Raw genomic sequence first — 19,393 nt, forward strand, 5'->3', positions numbered from 1 at the left:
AGATTTGAGTTGAACTTTTCAAAATGTTCAACAGAATGCTACCCACTGAAATTATAATGTGCTAAATGCTGTGTGTTTTTAATCCAGGTTACAGGGTGCCACTGTAGTATGATTGTTTTTTTCCACACTTGGGCTTACTGCGATTTACCCTGAGGGTTTGTGTTCCCATTAACATTTTGTTCGTGACACACGGTGACAGTTTGGTTTCTGCTTAATCCCCGGAACCATCAGGGCCGGAGGTCACCATCAGCGGCAGGTTTTTAAATCTCATTGGTTTAGGTGCTGTGCTGTCATTCTGTGGACTGGAGTGTTTCCTAGAATGTTATGTTTCCCTACTTCAGAATTCTTTTAGTACTTTAAAAGTGAAATAAGATTCTTGGTGCATAGCTCAATCATTTCTCTTTCAATGGATGTTTATCTAGTGGGAACAATAGTTGTCAGTATGAACTCAATCGTTTCATTTTCACTACACAGTTAGGGTGCTGTTTAACCATTGAATTTAGCTAGTACTACTCAACCTGGTCATTGTTTTTAATCCAAATTCCACATTCTTGATATAAAAGTGGTTGCATACTGCTAGATAAGCTTATATGAGCATTAAACTTTTAACTAGGCTATTCCTGTGAACAGATGCCTTAAATTTCATCACAATCCACCACCTGGTTTGAGTTCCTGCTTGTAACAGTAAAAATGGTTTAACTGGCTGGCTTGATGCCATTGGTTCTCATGCATCCTCATTCTAGCTTGCTGCTATAATGACCCAGGTTCGTCTTGTTTTACCTTGTCCTGTTTATCTATGTTTTCCCTTATTATTTTGTCTTGGGTTTGTTCGCTCTTTCTTCTGATATGTGTGTTTTCTCCTCCGTGGTTTTTCTATGTTTACACATCAGATAGGCTTTGGATGACTTATGCAGCTAATGATTAACAAGTAATAATACACTCGGCTAGCCATTTGTGAAGATGCATAATTTGTAGAAATAGTCTTGGTTGGCTGTTTTTTTTTCCTTTTAGACACATCCCCATCTTAGTTTGTTTTTGTTTTGTTTTTTATTCCCATGACAACATTCATTTTTTTTGTTTCACAAGCAGTTTTCAGGTGTACTGAATGGACCCTGCAGAACAGCGGTGCTTAATCAGCTTTACTGGTGTCTGTGTGTACAAAACAGAGACTCTGTTTACTGTGTTACACTACAGTGTTTATGCTTCATCAGATGCTCCTGTTGGGTGTCCCCGTTTAAAAACAATCACCAGAACTTTGGGACCTAACCTAAAATCCTTGACTCTGTGCATACCTAAATCTAGTCTGGAGGCTTATGGGTAAAATGTGTCCATATTGCAATCTCCGCTGATTGAGGTTATGAGGTTGAAAAATTATGAGGTTGGAAAAGGTGCAATGGGCAAACAATGGAACTATTAATGAAGCTATTGTTCTGCTGGATGAATTATAGAACTTGGTTGTGTGATGCTCAGTAATGATCAGGGGTTTCCTGAAGCCGCCTTAAGGCTACATCGTTCGTGAGTTCCATGTTAAAAGATAAGACTTATGAATGATGTAGCGTTAAGAAGGCTTCAGGGGGCTCACCCCAGACCTGCACCTAGTATTGCTTTACTGAAGACTTTCCTTATTTGTCATTTTGGTTCTTTTTATTGGTAAGTCTTCACATGAAGCCATGCCTTTTTATTACCGTTGACTGATAATTAGACTCTCAAATGACCTCGGGGGACAAATAATATCTGCCCTGGAGATACTAAATTTCAAGGTTGAATTTGAATGTTCAAAATTTCTTGTATTTGTCAGTGTAGAAGTATCTTGGTCCTACCTTATTTAAAAATGATAACTTTTGTCAAAATTTCTGGTTGCTTGTCGCTGCACATTTTTAGGGGTGAATGTTTCTCTGTGGCTTTAATAAGTTGTAATAAATAGGGAGGGAATAGCACCCCATAAAACTGTCCTAATAACGTGTGTTCTACTCGCACCTAAGCAGAGTCTGCGACATTGTTTACTCTGTATTAGGGTAGCTGTCCTGCTGTAGAACAAGAGCTGTAGCAGACTCCAGTTAAAGGAGGGATTAACCTTTGACCTTGCCTTCTGAGCATGCCTGTAGTTGGGAGGTTGGGCTATACTCATTTGCCAGGTAGACAGGTATGCCTGTCTGCTTGCGCTCCTGTTCTTGTTTGAATGTATAGATTCTACATTGCACACCTGTGGTCCTGGCAAGAGGTGCAAACTTAGCAGTCATCACTGAGGACTCTCACTTAGGCATCCACTAACCCCAGGAAAATACTGATCTGCAAACATTGTATTGTGCTGTTGAAGTTCCTAAAGTGAACTATTGTTAGTAACTAATACTTGTTGTTAACTGAAAAGAAACCAAGTCCTGAGGTGTTGTAAATGAGAATGTTGTCAGTATATTAAACTGGGGATTAACAGTGCTTAGAAGGCTGGTTGTTTTATATTCATGAAAACTGTTTTGTCTCTGGATTTAAAATCAGTGGAATGATTTGGCTAAATTTAAAATTACGGATATTCAAAGATACTGACACTTTTATTCGGTATGAAATCAGTACTGACACAGTCATGTTTGCATTAATCCCAGCCAGTCAGCAGACCGCAGCAGGCTTTGCCTGCAATAGCTGAGAAACCAGATGAACATGGCAGCCACATGCACACCTGACCTTGTTCAGACAAAGCTTTGGGGGCAAGGTGGGGGGCTCAGAGTGCTGTTGTCCGCAAACATTGAACACTATCGTCATGAGAGGTCCCCAGCCAGCGTAACAGCCTGTTGAGGAGGAACAGGCAGGGGTGACCTTCAGTCACCACCCAAGTTGACGTTTTTAGCGTTTCAACATGTGTGCATGACCTTTACAATGGAAACCACAAAGAAACATGGAGAAACAACTTTGAGCCAGTTTCTTCAGGTAGTGGTGTGGGAGGCGTGCCAGTTCACTGTGTATTTGTGAGTGGGTTGGGAGAATCTACTCATCTGTCCTGGCTGGTTGTATTTTTGTTCATTTTATGAATGCTAAGTATTTGAGACATGACTTTTTTTTTTCTCTTTCCCTCCTCCAAAGGTTCTCATGGCCTTTTGGGCTATTTTAGACTCTTAGTTGCTCAGTGGAACAAATGTGGCCCAAAATAAGGCCGCTTTATTTAGACCATCATGTGTAACACTATCCAGCTGCATTATTTGCGTTTGAGTTTACTATTCCAACAGAACAGCCATGCGAGCGCTTCTCTGGATCGGTATCAGTATCGTGAGTCTAATGCAAGCTTGGCTCCAGCCAGGCCTCATTTACCATCTGGCCTGAACAGTCTGAAACAGAAGCTAATGAGAGTCCCTGCTAATCTACTCCTGCTCAGAGAGAGACGCCCTGTACTGAACTGAAGAGAGCACGATGGCTTGTTTATATGTAGGTCTCTCTCGCTCTCCCTCTCTCTACTCTCTGTTTGTACTGTGGAGGTTCACGTTGACAGTTCAGTTTCAGCCCAGTGGGCCGTGTTAGTCATAGTGGTCTTTGGGGGGTTTTGCTCCCATCTTTTGGGGATATGGCAGATTTAAATTTTTCAGTATATGCTGGAGAGCATTCAAGAAATACAGTGATTAGCATTGTAGGTAATTTATTCTGTGAACCTTTGAAAGACTTGAATAGCTTAGAGCAGTGTTTTAGCCTCAGGACCAACATTTTTTACATTCTGAACCCAATTTTTTTCCAAAAAATAGTGCAGTAACATTAGCGCTGTATGCTCATGCACTGTCAACAAAAACGTTCAACATCAGAGAAAAAAAAAATCACATATTTTGTGACCCTTCATTTGAAAAACATTGTATTAGAAATTATGCAACTTCTGATGGTTTTGCTGGAGCAGATAAGGTTATAGCCCTTTAAACTTCTGTTTTGTTCCGACTTTCAGATGTTTTTGCTGCACCGAATTATCCCATAATTATCCAAGCCAGGGGCGTAATGGCACACAAAATTCATGCTTCAGTACAAACCTCGATTTTTGGGATCATGTTTTGAAATTAAGTTTTTAAAACTACAAACGCAATTAGGAACAGTTGTAAAAGACACTTATTTGCACTTTGTGAAAATATTAAAAATAAATAAAAGATTAAAAATAAAACTACATAAGTCATAATGAACTAAATCCCGTGTTCTTTGCTATTAAGTATGGTCACACATCTGTAGCAATAAACACCCCCGTCTGGTCATACTCACACTCGGATGATGTCTTAAATGAGTTGGCTTGTTGAATGTGTTTCCAGTAACTTTTCCAAGTTTGGTAACTAGGCATGTGTGTCTCCGTCACCTTCATATCTTGTGTGAAATTGCACGGCTGCAGCATCTCTCCACCCCGCTGCCTGTCGTAACATTGTAACATACACTACAACAATGAAGTAACAACATTCCTTATGACTTTGGTTTTAAAGCACTCCCCAGGTTACGAAAGAGATCCCCTCCCTAAGTCTGTGTTGAAGTTGAATTTGTAGGCAAGTCAGAAAAATAATACTGTACATAATAATGATTATTATCCAGTAAGGATAAAAGAATAAACGTACATACAGTACTGTACCCAGAGCTGACGAACCACTCATGCCGCGTAACGTTTTCATGAGCGTCACAAAGTAGTGAGTGTGTTCGTTATTACAGACCATTGTATTTACCACAAATTTTTAATGCAATATTCTTTATGGAAGTCCATTTGTAAATATGAGTTATCCATAATTCAGATGCTCATAACCTGGGGATGCCTTTATTATAACCTTATGTAGGTTTACATTTGCTATGTCAGTTATACTGCTCTCCCATTTTAACCATATAATATACCTGCCCTCCCGGGCAAAAGATGGTACTGCCATCAATTTCAGGGAATCTTAGAAGGTGCATGAGAATAAGTGACAGTGTTCTGTAACTCGCAGCTTGTCTTCTGGCCCAGTAGCACAACCTGCTCCTTCAGGCTTGTCCAAAAGTAGGACAGTGAGTCTTACTGTGGAGTGTCAGCATTAGAACTCGCACGGTTGCCTCCACACATCTTCCATTTGACATGGAGCAAACAAGAGCAACGTATTCTCGCTGATGCCAGTGTATTTGTATTAAATAATTGGTGAGGTTTCCCATGTTGGATCTGTATATTTTTTGTGGGATGTGGTGGATAAAGATAATAAAATGAAGAAAACATGTTGATTAAATTCTGCAGAATGAGATTATTATGAATTTACCTTACGAATTCGCCCATGCTTTTATGATACACAACCTGGTCAAGTAAGACTGTAGGTCCTAATCATCCCCCCCCTCCCCACAGGCACGCCACCTCTACTGCCCTATGATTGATTTCCGTAGAGAGCTCAGGCCTCCCATTGCTCCAGTTGCTTTTGAGTGTCGCTTTCGAACCCTTCATAGGGTGGGATTCCAGTTGCTGTGGCCAGAGCAGTCCAAACATCGTAAATAAGATTAAGGTTAAGATGGACTTCATTGATCCTGGGGGAAATTCTGATGCATACAGCAGCAATGAACACACATGTAGTAGCAAACAGAAAAAGTACAAAGGCCAGTATATACTACAAAAATTAAATGTAGTGCAAGCAAATTTAAAAAATATCCTGAAAGCATAAAATCATTATAACAGAATTACAACAGTTATTTATTTAACCACTGGCTGTACCTGTGAAGCGTGTGTGTGTCTGTGAATGTGTGGTCCTGCGGGGGTGAGGAGGATATTCAAAACTAACCACAGAATTCCCCCCACACCCCAATATCTAGGCCAAGAGTTCTGGTTTTATGAAGGCCTTGTCCTCTCAGCTTCCTCCAGTGTATGCTTCGCTTGCAGTGGAGAGTGTTCCCGTCACACTTTTGCCTTAACCATGTAGAATACCACATACCACCTCGTTTTTGCTTGAACTGGACTTCAACAGCTGCCGTCTTTCTTCAGCCCTCTTATGTACGCTCATGTATGCCAGTGGAAAAACCAACAGTGTGGGAAATGATATCAGCTGGACTTGCTAACTTTGTGAAGCTGTTTCCTGATCAGAGGCCACAGGAGAGAAAGCACACCTTTCAAATTCACCGGCAGCTAAAAGCAGTTTTCACTGAAACCCTTTACAAGTAACAAGACCTTTTTATTGAGCTAAGAAAAAACAAACCTTTTTAAATAAAACATGGTCAAAGTAGATTTTTGATTCTGACATGCACATTTCTATATTTAACTGGTCTGTGACTGATCACAGCCTACCTTATATGCATCACCGCTGTATTGCTTCACATGTTTGTGAAATGTTTGAAAAACAGAAATATAGTGGTAGTCGGTGGTTCCTCCAGGTTGTCATGTCTCACTGGAAGATTAATGGGCTCCTTTGTGAATTTCACCAGGCCCTGATTAAGGGAGGGACACGGAGGGTCCTGATGACCCTCACCCTTAGTTAATAGCCCTGCTGCACCTATTAGAAGACTAAGCAATGTAATCCAACTGCACACACACAAACACACGCTCCCTTTAAAAAAAAAAATGAATATCAGATACTGTTCCTGTTATCTTACTTTGTGTTCAGTCTAAGCCTCCTTCCCCAACAAAGATGATAATTGCCGGTCAGACACCAACACCGGATTACTTGTCTGTTATTGTCGATTACTGATATTATCATCAAATTACACAAGCCTATTGTGCAGAAGTAACTTTCAGCTTCTCTGGCTGTGAGCCACATTGCTCCCAGTGGGACAGGGCAGGTCTAACAGCAAGCCTGGCAACATGCGCAGGCAGTGGTTAATACTATTTATGTTATGAGATTATTTGGTCTTTGCAATTGAGGAGTCTTCTAAGTATAAATTCAGCGTTCTTGGTAAGGAACAAAAATAGGAAAGTATGAGGGGCATGTCAATTAAGCAACATCTGTTTTTTTGCTGTTGGAAATAAAGTTGTCAGACTTTTCCTGAATTTTCTTTTTTTATACATGCAAGTTTCCATAGTCATTTAGATAAGCCTGGGGGGATATATGAGGGAAATCCCTTTGGCTTATATTACTGTTTTTTTTTCCTATACCTCTCCCCTATCCCATTGCAGCTCATAGGTTATAATGAGAAGCCAGTGAACTTGCAGATGTTTATTGGAACAGCTGACGATCGCTACCTCAGACCGCATGCCTTCTACCAGGTGCACAGGATCACAGGAAAAACGGTTGCCACCGCCAGCCAGGAAATCATAGTTGCCAGCACCAAGCTTCTCGAAATTCCTCTCCTTCCTGACAACAATATGTCAGCCAGGTATTTGTCATAACCACTTCAGAACAGCATTACTCAGTCTTGAGCAAACCCTTGGTTAAGTCCCGCAGGTGTTAAAATATTGCGGCTGTCCAAAAACAGTCATTGTGATTGTAATGTCTGCCACATTTTATGGCTTTTTAAATTTAAATTATCATTTTGAATAAGTTCTTACAGGAAAATGTTACAGTTTGTGTGTTAGCTGTTTTTTATTTCTAAAAATTAGTTCAGCCCTGTATTTTAGTAATTGTGCAAACGATGTCTTGCCAATACAAAGGAAATTACTCACACCACGAAAGTAAAAGAGAGCCATGTTTTCCATGAAAAGGCAGAAAGGCTAATTCACTGAATTCCTGAATCTTTGGTGGCGATGACAATAATGCCCATTAATACAGACACAGGGAGCAAAGTGTTAATTTGATTATGAAAATTAAGTCGGCCGTATTTCAATGTAGGTTTGTATGACAGTGTGAAAACGTGACTGAACAGTCATTGCAGGTTGATGCCACCGTTATGCCCTTAACCCCCAGCTGCAGGGGCACTGCACACTGGCCGGCCCTATGCCCGAGACCCCCAGTCTTGCTCTCACTGTATACGAGTCTACGTGTCTCATGAAGACCATGATGGGGTAGACGGAAAGAGAATTTCCCCATGAGGATCAGTAAAATAGCACATATGATATTCTAACCAATCATGTATTCGAATATAGTTCGAAATTAAAAGTTTTTTTATTTTAAATCAGATAAACTGCATATTGAATATGAATTTAATTTAATCTGTGAATGATATGTTAATATCAGATGAGCGTCACTGTTGTACGATAGAAGATGCACCTTTGGGCCAATATATGGTGCAAACCAATGAGGTTTGAAATATGTTTGTAGCGATTGTGGCTGGTAAGTGTGGGACTGGGAGATGTTCTTGCACGGTTCATCCCATTAAAACCTCATTAAGGTTACACTGACTGAACTGGACAGCTCTGCTTAACCTTAATGCTATTATGTGCCACATCAGGAAGGGGGGTGTATCATGCGAGTCATTAAAAGTACAGTAACCTGGTTCAAAGTGCCTGGCATATAGGTTCTGCCCCTTGGACTAACTGTCTCCCCATCTATGGCAGCATCGACTGCGCTGGGATCTTAAAGCTGCGCAACTCTGACATCGAATTGCGGAAAGGCGAGACGGACATCGGGCGCAAGAACACGCGCGTGCGGGTGGTGTTCCGCGTCCACGTGCCGCAGGCCAGCGGCAAGGTCCTGTCCCTGCAGGTCGCCTCCATCCCAGTAGAGTGCTGTGAGTGCACATATATGTGCATTAACGTGCCCATATACACCCGTGCTTAGTCACACATTGGTGAATACAAACCCTCAATATATTACACAGGTGAATGTACAGGCAGACACATAGGAGACGTAGATGCACACTTTTCTCACATGCACATGTGTGTTCTCAGGAAATGTCTCCAGTTCTTTATTTAAGGTATCCAAAATACACCACATGTGTTGATGTCATCATAAAAATACACACTGTGCTCAAATTTAATGCGGTGTACATATGGATCTGGGGCTCCAATGGCTTTATGTAAACATTCCACATATTCTGGAAAATTCCACCTGGTACAGTTATGGACTTTGATTCAAGCTGTTACGCTGGTGTATGAGTGTGTGTGCTGTGATTGTGCTCACATAGGATAGTACTACACTAGTGTTTAACCGGAATGTGTTTAGACTGTGTGAATCTGGGTGAGTGCCGGGGTATTGGTAGTGTTTGTGTACTTATGTGTCTGTGTGTGTTTGCCTGCTCGTCGGCGTGACTGTGTCCATGCACGTGTGTTGACCAAATGCTCGTTGCCTTTGCAGCTCAGCGCTCTGCACAGGAGCTACCTCAAGTGGATAAATGCAGCCTGAACAGTTGCTCCATCAGCGGTGGAGAAGAGATGGTCATAATGGGCTCCAACTTTTTTCCGGAGTCGAAAGTCATCTTCCAAGAGAAGGGACCGGGTGAGACACTCCTTTACATTTGGACCAGATATTTCACACCCTTAGAATGGACATTCGTTTATAAGTCATTTGAACATTAGTTTCAGCGAAGCTTTGAGATTGAAAAAGATGAATTCACAACTCGTCGGTGCACGCCTCTCAACATTAAGCATCAGAAAGGAATGTCCATGAATTCTTCAGTGGGTAGAGTATTCTGCCACACCAAATCACAGGCAGGCCTGTGCAGGCAGAGAGCCTGCTACAGAGTATCTGCGTAGCTGTCCTTCATCTGTAAAAAACTGCTACAAATTTTTTTTGGAATCAACTTAAATGTGTATAAAAAGTGACTGTTTAGCTCAGTGGGCAGCAGTATTGCCTACTCCTTCATGGCTGGGGTTCAAATGTTGCCTCTCTGTTGTGTGTATGAAATATGCATACTATGCCCATGATCTGCAGTTAAGTTAATTGGCATCTCCGTATTGTCCATAGTGTGTGATTTTGTGTGTGAGTGCCCTATGAGCGACTGGCATCTCATTCAGGGCCTGTGCCAGCCTGATGCTCAGTGATGCCTAGATAGATTCATTGAGTACATACAAAAACGTGTATTAAATTGTTGAAGTCAGATTTTAGCACGCAATTTTTATTGGTTTCGGGTTGCGTGTTTTTTTTTTTGTTTTTTTTTTTTGCATTAATTTTCTTGCTTAAGGTCTTAAGAAGGACCGTTACCATGGGATAATCACATTACACTTTTCTTGAAGCCAACCCCACGCTGTGTTCCCCGCATGGAACATGCTCTTTCATGCAGGAGCCATGCCAAGATATGGAATGCCGAATTTGCAGTGCTTCAGCAAAGGGGATGAAGGAAGGAATAGTAGTGAAAAACAGTGAATCCCATTCCTCAGTCGTGGCATTTTTTGTGCTGCCAGACAACAGACACTGATTACTTGGGTGGTTTTTCTCATCCCTGTGTATGGCCTGTGTTGAATGGCAGCCTGGACAGCAATAGCAGGGCTCTTTCTAGTTCATATCCTCACATTGCTCTTTGTGTGATATATGTAGTTTTGTCATAGTAAGACTCACAGTCTTTCCCTGCTGGCTGGGTCAGTTAATGATGCGGCCTTCACTCTAGGTGTGGCTGCAGTTAGCAGGGAGCTCTGTTCTGCGTACGGTTTGTTATGCTGGAAGGCAGAATGGTGTCTGTTCAAGGAGAGTGTTTGTGATGGATGGGTTACTCCATGAGCTTCTGGGAGCTAGAGGGGTAGCTCTCCAATCTACCTTTGGTCACGTACCTTTTCGAAAGAGAAGAATGTCTTGTTTTGTTTAGGTCTAAAAAAATGTTAGACAATCAAATTTAGGCTGTAATACCTGACTGATGATCATCATTAATTGTCATTGTATCAAATTAATTGAACTGAATAGGAGAATTTGTTTCAGGAACGGGAATGAACACCATTACAGGCATAGAGTTTTTATCCTAAACATCCTGTCTTGTTTTGTTCCCACCTTCAATGATCCTTTATAGTTATCTTCCCTCATTAAGGGCCTTTCTGATGGATTTATTACATCCCTTAAGGCTCTTTCTGAATAATATATTCTAGTGATGCCAGCCAGCATCTTCTGTCTAATATTTGTGGAGTATAGATAGGGTGATATTCCGTTTTTAAATCTGTTTTCCTTCACTTTGCACCTAATGTTTCCTATTTAACAGGGTAAATGGAAAGTAGTCGATATCTTCATTTTACGGGCAACTTTCCTAAATAAAGCAAAGGATAAGTTGTGATTAAAGAAGGTCTCATTCCACCACGGGTTTAGCCGGTCTGCAGATGCTGCCTGCTTACTACTGTGATACTACTGATTCAGAAAGGTAACAGCAGTACAGTGAAGAGCTTTAATAAGACGCACATGCAATATCAGTTTTTTTCAAGCAGTACTCTACATTGGTCTCCTGTGTTCTTTGAATAGGCTCATAACACAAAGGCCCATCACAGTAAATGAAAATTATGACTTTTTTTGTAGCATTGTCTTTGATTTATGGTGCTTAAAGTAATTTCCCTCTGTCTTTCCCAAAAATCCATTGTCTGTCCTCATAATCCTCTCAACCAGAGACTGATGCTGAGCAGGAAAACTGAACATGTATTCCCCCCCCCCCCCCCCCCCCCCGCCAACAGTGTGGTAATGCAGCCAGGCATTTCAAAACAAATGAAACAGTCAACTTCTTTCCATGATTTGCAGCAAATAGTAGGATTTTAGGCCACGGTTAGCTTTTAATTGTTCTGTAAGTATTCTCTTTGGGAACTTCACATCAGGGAAAAACAGAGTGTTAGAAATGAAACAGCTGTTAACTTTACATGCGCCACATGTTGGAAAATCTTGATGATGAGTATCGGTTCTTTGCAGTCCTTTTTATGTACTGAATCTTCACATAAAGATTGTAAAAAGATGCTAACAGTCAAGGTCAATATAAGCTAATTTGAGGGAAAAATCGAGGGGTATTAAGGGTTTGAAGGTTAATATTGAAGATTTCTTCTGCTACATATGTCAGGCAAAAAGTCTGGGCTTTTTCTGAATTTTGTGAACAAATACATGTTGGTTTTAAGACACCATGTGCCACTAAGGTCCATCAAATTAAGAAAAACAAAACTGCTTGAGCATATATTCACAATTCTACTTAATCAAAAACATTTAACATAGTCCAGAGCACAGCATGGATAACCACACAGTAATGGTGTTTGTGCTGTATTAATTGTGGGCTGAAACCAGAAGCTTTTTTTTTTGTATTCATTCATTCCTTTTCTTAAGTTTAACTCAATAGATCGGAGTTGAGTTTGTTTTTAAATTGCTTTGCATTTGATTTATATTCACTCTGCCCTCAGAGGGAAGACCGCAGTGGGAAGTCGAAGCAAAAGTTGTGCGAGAAAGAAGTCATGGAGTAAGTGTTCCTCTGAATTTCTTTGTGTTTGTGTAAATACATGTATTTGAAACGCTAAAGTAGGTCATTGTCTTCCTCTTGGTTTGAACTTAAGGAAAAAGCAGCTGACCTTTACTAGGAAAACAACCCTATTCTGACTAATTAGGAAGAATGTCTACGGAGAAATTGAAACGGAGTTATCTCCTTACAGTCAAGCCTCGTGCTGGAGGTTCCTCCATACCACAACAAGGCCGTGACCTCTCCAGTCCAGGTGCAGTTCTTTGTGTGTAACGGGAAACGGAAAAGAAGCCAGTGCCAGCGCTTCACGTACCTGTCAGGTACAGTAAAGTGACCCCAGGGCTCCCGCACGCCCTCCACTCTCCCCCTGCCCCTGCCACCGCATTGAACGTTCACATCACCACAGTCCTCGCATTAGCTGAGTCAAGAACAATGGCAATAATAAGTGTGTTAATGATCTTTCAATCTGACAGAAAAAGACTCCAATGTACCCAACTAGCAGTCAGCCTGCTGCCAAACAGAGGCTGTGCTTATGAAACAATAGGAAACAAAGGTCAACTCGTCTGACTGAGGGTGGGGGTTATGAGGTTTTTAGCCACCTTGCTAAGTATGCTCATCATTGTAGTGGCACCTGAAACATGCTCCATCAGAGGCATTGAGTGATGGGTTGCAGAAGTCAGCTGTCTCCCTCTCGGTTACTGGCCTTTGATGCGGTTCAGGAGGGGTTCCTCGGCCTGCAACCAAACACACACCTGCTAACTGTTTCTATATGGCTCATCTACTGGCGCAGTGCACAGCTTCGGGAATGAAAATGAGCACTCTTCAGGAAGTCTTTAACCTGCCATGTCGAGAGGGTTAATTTGGTGAATGGTCCTCAGTTTTTGGGGGGAGGTGTGTGTTGGTATCACAGAATGCCGTAAGGACTCTAAATACAGTTTGTGAAAACAGTAATGGGGAAAATCAGGCGTTCCCTTCCACTGTCACAGTTTCATAATTAAGTCTAAGTAAATTTACATTCACATTGCTATTTAAAGCATCTGACCAAACACACTATACCAGCTTAGTAGTTTGCATTGGTATTAAATCAGATCATTGAAATCATAACAATCTTAAGGTTTTTCTGAGATGAGTCAAACCTGGAAGTGGTGAAACCTGGATTTCAAGACATGTGCAAACAACTTACTTGAAGAAGCTCCTCAGTGATGCAGAACAGTCCTCGCACTGCATGCTTTGGATGTGCACGTAAAGCGAGATTGTTGTTGGTATACATACCAGTAGAGAGGTCCTACAACTTTATTTACCTTGAAATTGGCAGCATAAAAATGGGTAAAAGGAAACAATGCGAAAAATGCTTGTTGAACAGCGACAATAGTGAAGTGGTGCTGAATTTTAACGCCCACCTTCTCCTCTAACAGCGCACCCACTTTCTGATGGTTTCCTGTTTTCCCCTCCAACTGCCAAATTCGCGGCCAATCAGAGCGAGGCGCAGGTGCCCTCAGGAAGCACGCACTGCCGCTGCAGACGGGCCTCCGGCGTGGCTCTGCAAACCGCGGCTGGTGCATCCTGGGTTGGGCGGTGCTAACATCTTGCTTTTCATTAGGGCGAGGGTGCTGTGTGGGTGGTCCCCCTTTCAATTCACGCTGGCCAGCAATGGTGCGAAGTGCGTGGGTGCTGGATGTCTAAATAAGAGTCTCTCTATCCCACCCCCCACACTCATCTTTTATTACCCCAGCCTTGTTCCTCAACAGTACGACCATGACTGCTTCTCTCACACTAAACCACATTTGCAACATTGGCTCTGATCCACAGTAGGGTCCTTCGCAAACACACACGCGGTTCTCCCATTCATTGGCAGCACAGCGCAGTCCTGTGTCCCTGCTGGCAAAGGGCACTACCCTACTGCTTGTGGCCAGCCAGCCACCACTCAAGGTCACACTGCCTTTTTCGCAGAACACTACTTCTGTCACTAGGAAGCACACTCGCCTGCCCTATTTCATATGCAGAAGATTGCTAACTAGAACCATTTTTAAATCTTTTATAAACATTATTTCTCCAAAACGTTTGTCTATTGTGTGTGTGTGTGTGTGTGTGTGTGTGTGTGACAAATATGAAACTTTCAAAATCTGTTCATCTTACGTCACTATCACCTTTAGCCCTTATAAGGTAGCCTTATCCTGTCCTCAGAAATGAATCGGCAGTTTCCTCTGTATCTGATAGCATGCTTTTGTTCTTGATATTCGTAGCTGTATTGTAAATAATGCATCAGTCTTTTGTGGTCAGAGAGGGAACAAAATTCATATGCAGGATGATACAATTTGTTTTGTATGCTTTTTTTTCCAGACTTTGCTGGTTAGCTATGGAACTCATCTAAAATAAACCTTTAATAGGACAGTTTATCACAGATGCTTGTTATATGCAGAGGTGGAGATTTCAGGTCCAAAGAGTACAAATCCAGACCTGGATTTTGTTTCAACCAGCCAGTTGAGTACTGTGTGACTATACACAACTGGTCGGTTAAAACAAAATCCTGGTCTGGATTTGTTCTCTCTGGACCTGAAATCTCCACCTCTGGTTATATGTACTGGAAGCTAGATAATGAAATCAGATTGAGACAGAGGTGAATTAGGGCATTCTCAGTTATGGATGGTGCTGGTAGATGATGATGACTGTTGCTGTCCCCTATGCAGTGGTGAAGCAGGAGCATCGAGATGAAATGGACCTTCCTGTTGGCCCCCCAGCAGCCTTGAGCCAGGCGCACCACTTGACCAGACCCCAGCAGCCTTCCCCTGACCGCCTCCAGCCACACGACAGCCTCCTATCCAGCTCCCCGCAAAACCTAGTTGCCGGTTTGCCAGCTCCTCAGCAAGTCTACCCGCACTTAGGGGCACCATCCTTCCAGCAGTTGTCTCCACTCGAGGCCCATGGGCTTGGCCCTGACTGCCAGATGGTGGGCGCAGCCCTTGGATTCATCACAGCGCCACCTCCGCCTTGCCCTGCTTACCAATCCATGCCGTGCGGTTTGCGATACAATGGCCAGCCGAGCCTTCCTATGACCACCACCTCACCACAGGCCTATGAGCCAATCACCTCCTACCAGCTTGACCCAGCCACCTCCCACCCCCTGAATCTGGGTGTACTGTACCACTCCTCCCTTGGCACAGCCTCTAGTTGTGCTCCTCCAGGTCCCCTGACCCTTGGCTCCTCGCACTTGCATTCCCTTGGCTTCCCGTGCCCTAATCCAGGACAGGCCCCTTGCCCCAGCTATCCAAACACAGCATCCTGCCCTTCCTCAGCCACTGCCCCGCCCCCAACAGTGCCTTCCCCTCACTCTGGTCCCTCGTCCCCCCAACTGCCGCCACTGCCATACCAGTCCCCAAATGGTGGTTCGGCCTCCTCACCCTCGCCAACATCCAGCAGCCCCTTGATGCATCTGCCATGCTCTGGTCAGGCCTCGCCACAGGCATCCAGCCCCAGCATGGGTGGCCTGGCATCGGCAGGTGCTCTGTGCCCACCCCTGACGCCCCACTCTCCCTTTTCACCTGAGGCAGAGCAGCCGCACATTAAGCAAGAGCCAGAAGACAAGGAGCTCACATTCCAGTCCATCGGCCTGCAGGACATCACTTTGGACGATGGTAGGGCTCCTTCCCATTCCCTCGTCATTTTAATTTTTTTCTGAAAGGGCTTCTACACTCACAGTTTCAGTGTATTTCATAAAGCAGTGAGCACACTGGAAAAAATGAAGTCTTTCAGCTGATTTGTTGGGGAATTTTAAACCTCGTATATTTTATTTTTAAGATGCATGTCTATATATATAGCCCTTAATTGCTTTTCTGAGTAGGCTGCAGTAAATGTACGGTTTTTGTGATTGGTTGTTGGAAAAGGTTTAAGTTAACCCAATAAAATTATCTCTTCATTTTCAGCTTTGTTAGTCATGCGCAAGATAACGTCAAAAAAAAACGGGGATGCGGTTTTACTAGCTCGTTTCCTGCATGATACAATTTTAGTGGACTATGGCTTCTTAGAAATTTGTCTTTAAGGGTTTTGTTTAGTAGCTTAAGTTCAATTAGATTATTTTGTTGTGCGCAAAGGCCGAAAGCTTAATGAAAAGCATTACATGATATCATGAGTACAATTTTCTGGTTTGTAAACCAGTACGGTTTTAAAGCATAACAGCAAAGTGGGTTTGCAGGATTCTGTCACTTGTGAGTCAGAGAATTTTTACCCTGCTGGTCTTTATGGGTGATGCGCATAACATGCTATGAGTGACTTTTTAATCACCAACCCATCCATACCTTTATGGAAAATGAATTTCTTAGGTGAGTATTTTTGGTGAATAATTTAGATTTAGACTGCTAGATAGGTAGTTTCAGGACACTATTGCACCAGTCTGGGTGAATTATTTTTGTTAGTGATTGATCCTAAGATTCACCTGCTTTTCGAAATTCTCAGCCTCATGTTGTCTTTGGATGATCGTCATGCAGATTTCATCCATGTGTTCAGTTAATGATTTTATTTCAGCAGGAAGGTAGGAATCCAGCAGTGCCACTGAAAATTCAATAGCTTGCTGAAGTCTTTATACAGCTCTAAAAAAAGATTTATTGTGCTGCCATATAATGAAGTGTGAGTAAATTGTTGCAGCAGTTTAGTTGCAAGTTTAACAGCAAAACTGACAATAAAAAGCTCTGTAAAGGCCGATACAGTAGGAAATAGTGATGTAACTGTCTGTGTCCAGCAACATGGATTCACATAAACAGCTGATTCACATCAAACTTTGGAATAAAGACATTTAGCAAATATATTACCCTTCTTTTAGGCAGCAAGTTGTTTTTGAACCTTTGAACATTGGTAACATTCATTTCTAGGCCAAGCATATTGAAAGTATTTCACTTTTGAGATTTTACTATGTTATTTTTTAACTTTTCTGTAAATTTAAATATGTATTGATATTTAAAAAAATCTGCCGCCTCAAGTACAGTGTAATAAAATGTATCAGCCACAGTATTTGGAAAGATTGGCCAATGTTGTAGTGCATGCGATGGAAATGAGGTGTATAGTACTGTGTGTGTGTGTGTGTGTGAGTAGCAGTCTTGCCCTTGGCAGCTTCATTCAAGATGTTAGTTTGCTCCCTCATAGGATGATAGGCTGTCAGAACGCATGCTACTGATCAGCCAGCTGAGGTGTATTAGGAGTACCTCCATACAACTAAAGCTAATGTGGCTGATGTGCTTCCCTTTAGGAGGTGTGTGTGTGTGTGTGTGTGTGTGTGAGCCGTTATACCACGTCAGTACAGGGACCCTACGCTTAGAGCTACACAAATGCTGCAATTTGTAAGCCTCCCTCTCACTGGATAAATGCAACTGCTGGACACTAATTTGGATACCTAAAGACGCTTTTAATAGCATGTATACAATATTGTACTCCAGTTTCAGTGGGTAGTTGATGCATTTGGGTTAGTGTAAGTGCATAGTTCAGATTGTGATTTTTATGTATTTCAATTAATGTGATTTGATTTTTGAAATTTCAGCCAGCTTAGCATCATCCTTCTAATTGAATGTGGTTGAATAATTCATATTGTCAGTAAGTCCGTCGCTATGTACTACAGTGGTACCCATCTAAATACTATGGTATTTAGTCATAGTGAATTTCACTGCTTCCCTGTAATGTGAAAATGAAATGACACTAGACCCCTGAACCCACCAAATTACATTGTGTGTATGTAGTTCTGTCTCACCCCCTGGGAGACAGAGCGAGACGTGTGCTCAGCGTGGGCTGGGCATTTGGGCTTGCTTTGGTGGGCGGAACAGCGTGTGCACACATAACAGGCCTCTTGCCGGCTTCACTTTGCTAATGAATTGAAGGAGCTCACATGCTGACCTCTACAACCGTTACTCATAACAGCACTCAGTTATAAGGAAATAAGAGTAATAATCAGACAGCACGAGTCATGCCTCACTTCTCAAGTGAACTGTCAGGCCATCATGATCTTGAAACCTCAATTTTTGGTGCAGCCAAATGCTTTGCCAGTTCCCATTTGTTTATCTTCTTCTCTTATCTGATTGACTTGCACTGTAGTTATTTTAGTACTGGCAACCATATACCTAGATCATAATGAAAAACCATACTTTTTACTGCCTCCTGAATAAACATCTATTCTTGGGATGGGATGTTTATTACGTCTACAGTACGCTAGCTCAAGCTGCATCGGAAGCTGGTAAATACCAGGGTGTGTGTCCATGTTTGCGGCCGGCAGGGTGAGAGGATGATTGCGAGGCCCTGGGCCGTCATGGCGCGCTCCACTCGTTAGCCATCCCGCAGCGGAGCACATTTGGCCTGTCTGAGTGGGCCAGGTCTGGCGCACACACGCCATATGCCCACATCTCCCTGCTTGTGACAGTGTGATATTGGGTGGAGACCGCGGGAGGGGTGAAACTCAACCCGGCCGCACCCACTTTGGGGGGGGTGTGCATTCTGTCTGGGGTGAAATAAACATACTGTGCCTGCCTGTGTGGCACAGAGATCACTGCTTCCCCACGCTGCTGCACCTGTCGTCAGTCAGCCCTTCGCAGATCCTTCTGGGTGGTGCTATCAGATCCTTACTTTTCGAACAGGCTAACTTTTAACTTTTATCATTCCTACCTCCGCTGATCTAAATGTAGCATCTAAGGCCCTTGTTTCACACCCTACCTAGGAAATTTGTTTTACAAAATGTCATGTACATTAAACTCTTAATGCTATTCGTGAACCCACTTTTAAGTTTTCTTTTGATTTAGTGACCTTGCTTCAGTATACAAATTAGTTGTCAAAAATGAATAAAGGTCCTTCAAAAGTGTTAAGAAATAATAATGACAGTATATTTGGTAATTGCAGTGGTAAGTTGTGCTCAGTACATCATTGTTGAGCCTAAATAGTATGTCTTTCATCGGTTTAACGTAATTTGGCAGCAAGTACCATAATATATTAAATAATGTTTAGCTAACCTTTCATTTGTAAAGTATTGTAAGAAGTTGTTTTTGTTCATAAACACGTTAAAAAATAAATGATGTATGTCACTGCACTCATGCAGTTCTTCCATTAAACTGTAATTAATTAAGAGTTGGTATAAAGTAGCATACCTAGTGGGTCCCTGGTTTTAGAAGACTTGTGTATATTTTAACCTTGGAGAGGAAGAAAATAACTTCAGACTGGTAATTGATCAAGTGTCCTGTTTATACCATTTTGGGAAGCAAAGGGAGTTTCA

At 42.3% G+C, this 19,393-nt stretch overlaps 1 protein-coding gene across 1 annotated transcript in view; it reads left to right on the forward strand.

The window, feature by feature from the left end:
* Positions 1-19,393, forward strand: part of nfatc3a (nuclear factor of activated T cells 3a) — a 45,246-nt gene that overhangs the window by 16,703 nt on the left and 9,150 nt on the right. The window contains exons 4-9 of the mRNA XM_049031042.1: positions 7,055-7,254; positions 8,372-8,544; positions 9,111-9,251; positions 12,104-12,159; positions 12,350-12,476; positions 14,844-15,788. Coding sequence (XP_048886999.1) covers positions 7,055-7,254; positions 8,372-8,544; positions 9,111-9,251; positions 12,104-12,159; positions 12,350-12,476; positions 14,844-15,788 — 1,642 coding nt within the window. The remainder of the gene's footprint in view (positions 1-7,054; positions 7,255-8,371; positions 8,545-9,110; positions 9,252-12,103; positions 12,160-12,349; positions 12,477-14,843; positions 15,789-19,393) is intronic.

This window comes from Brienomyrus brachyistius, chromosome 11 (genome assembly GCF_023856365.1).
Source record: "Brienomyrus brachyistius isolate T26 chromosome 11, BBRACH_0.4, whole genome shotgun sequence".
NCBI lineage: Eukaryota > Metazoa > Chordata > Actinopteri > Osteoglossiformes > Mormyridae > Brienomyrus > Brienomyrus brachyistius.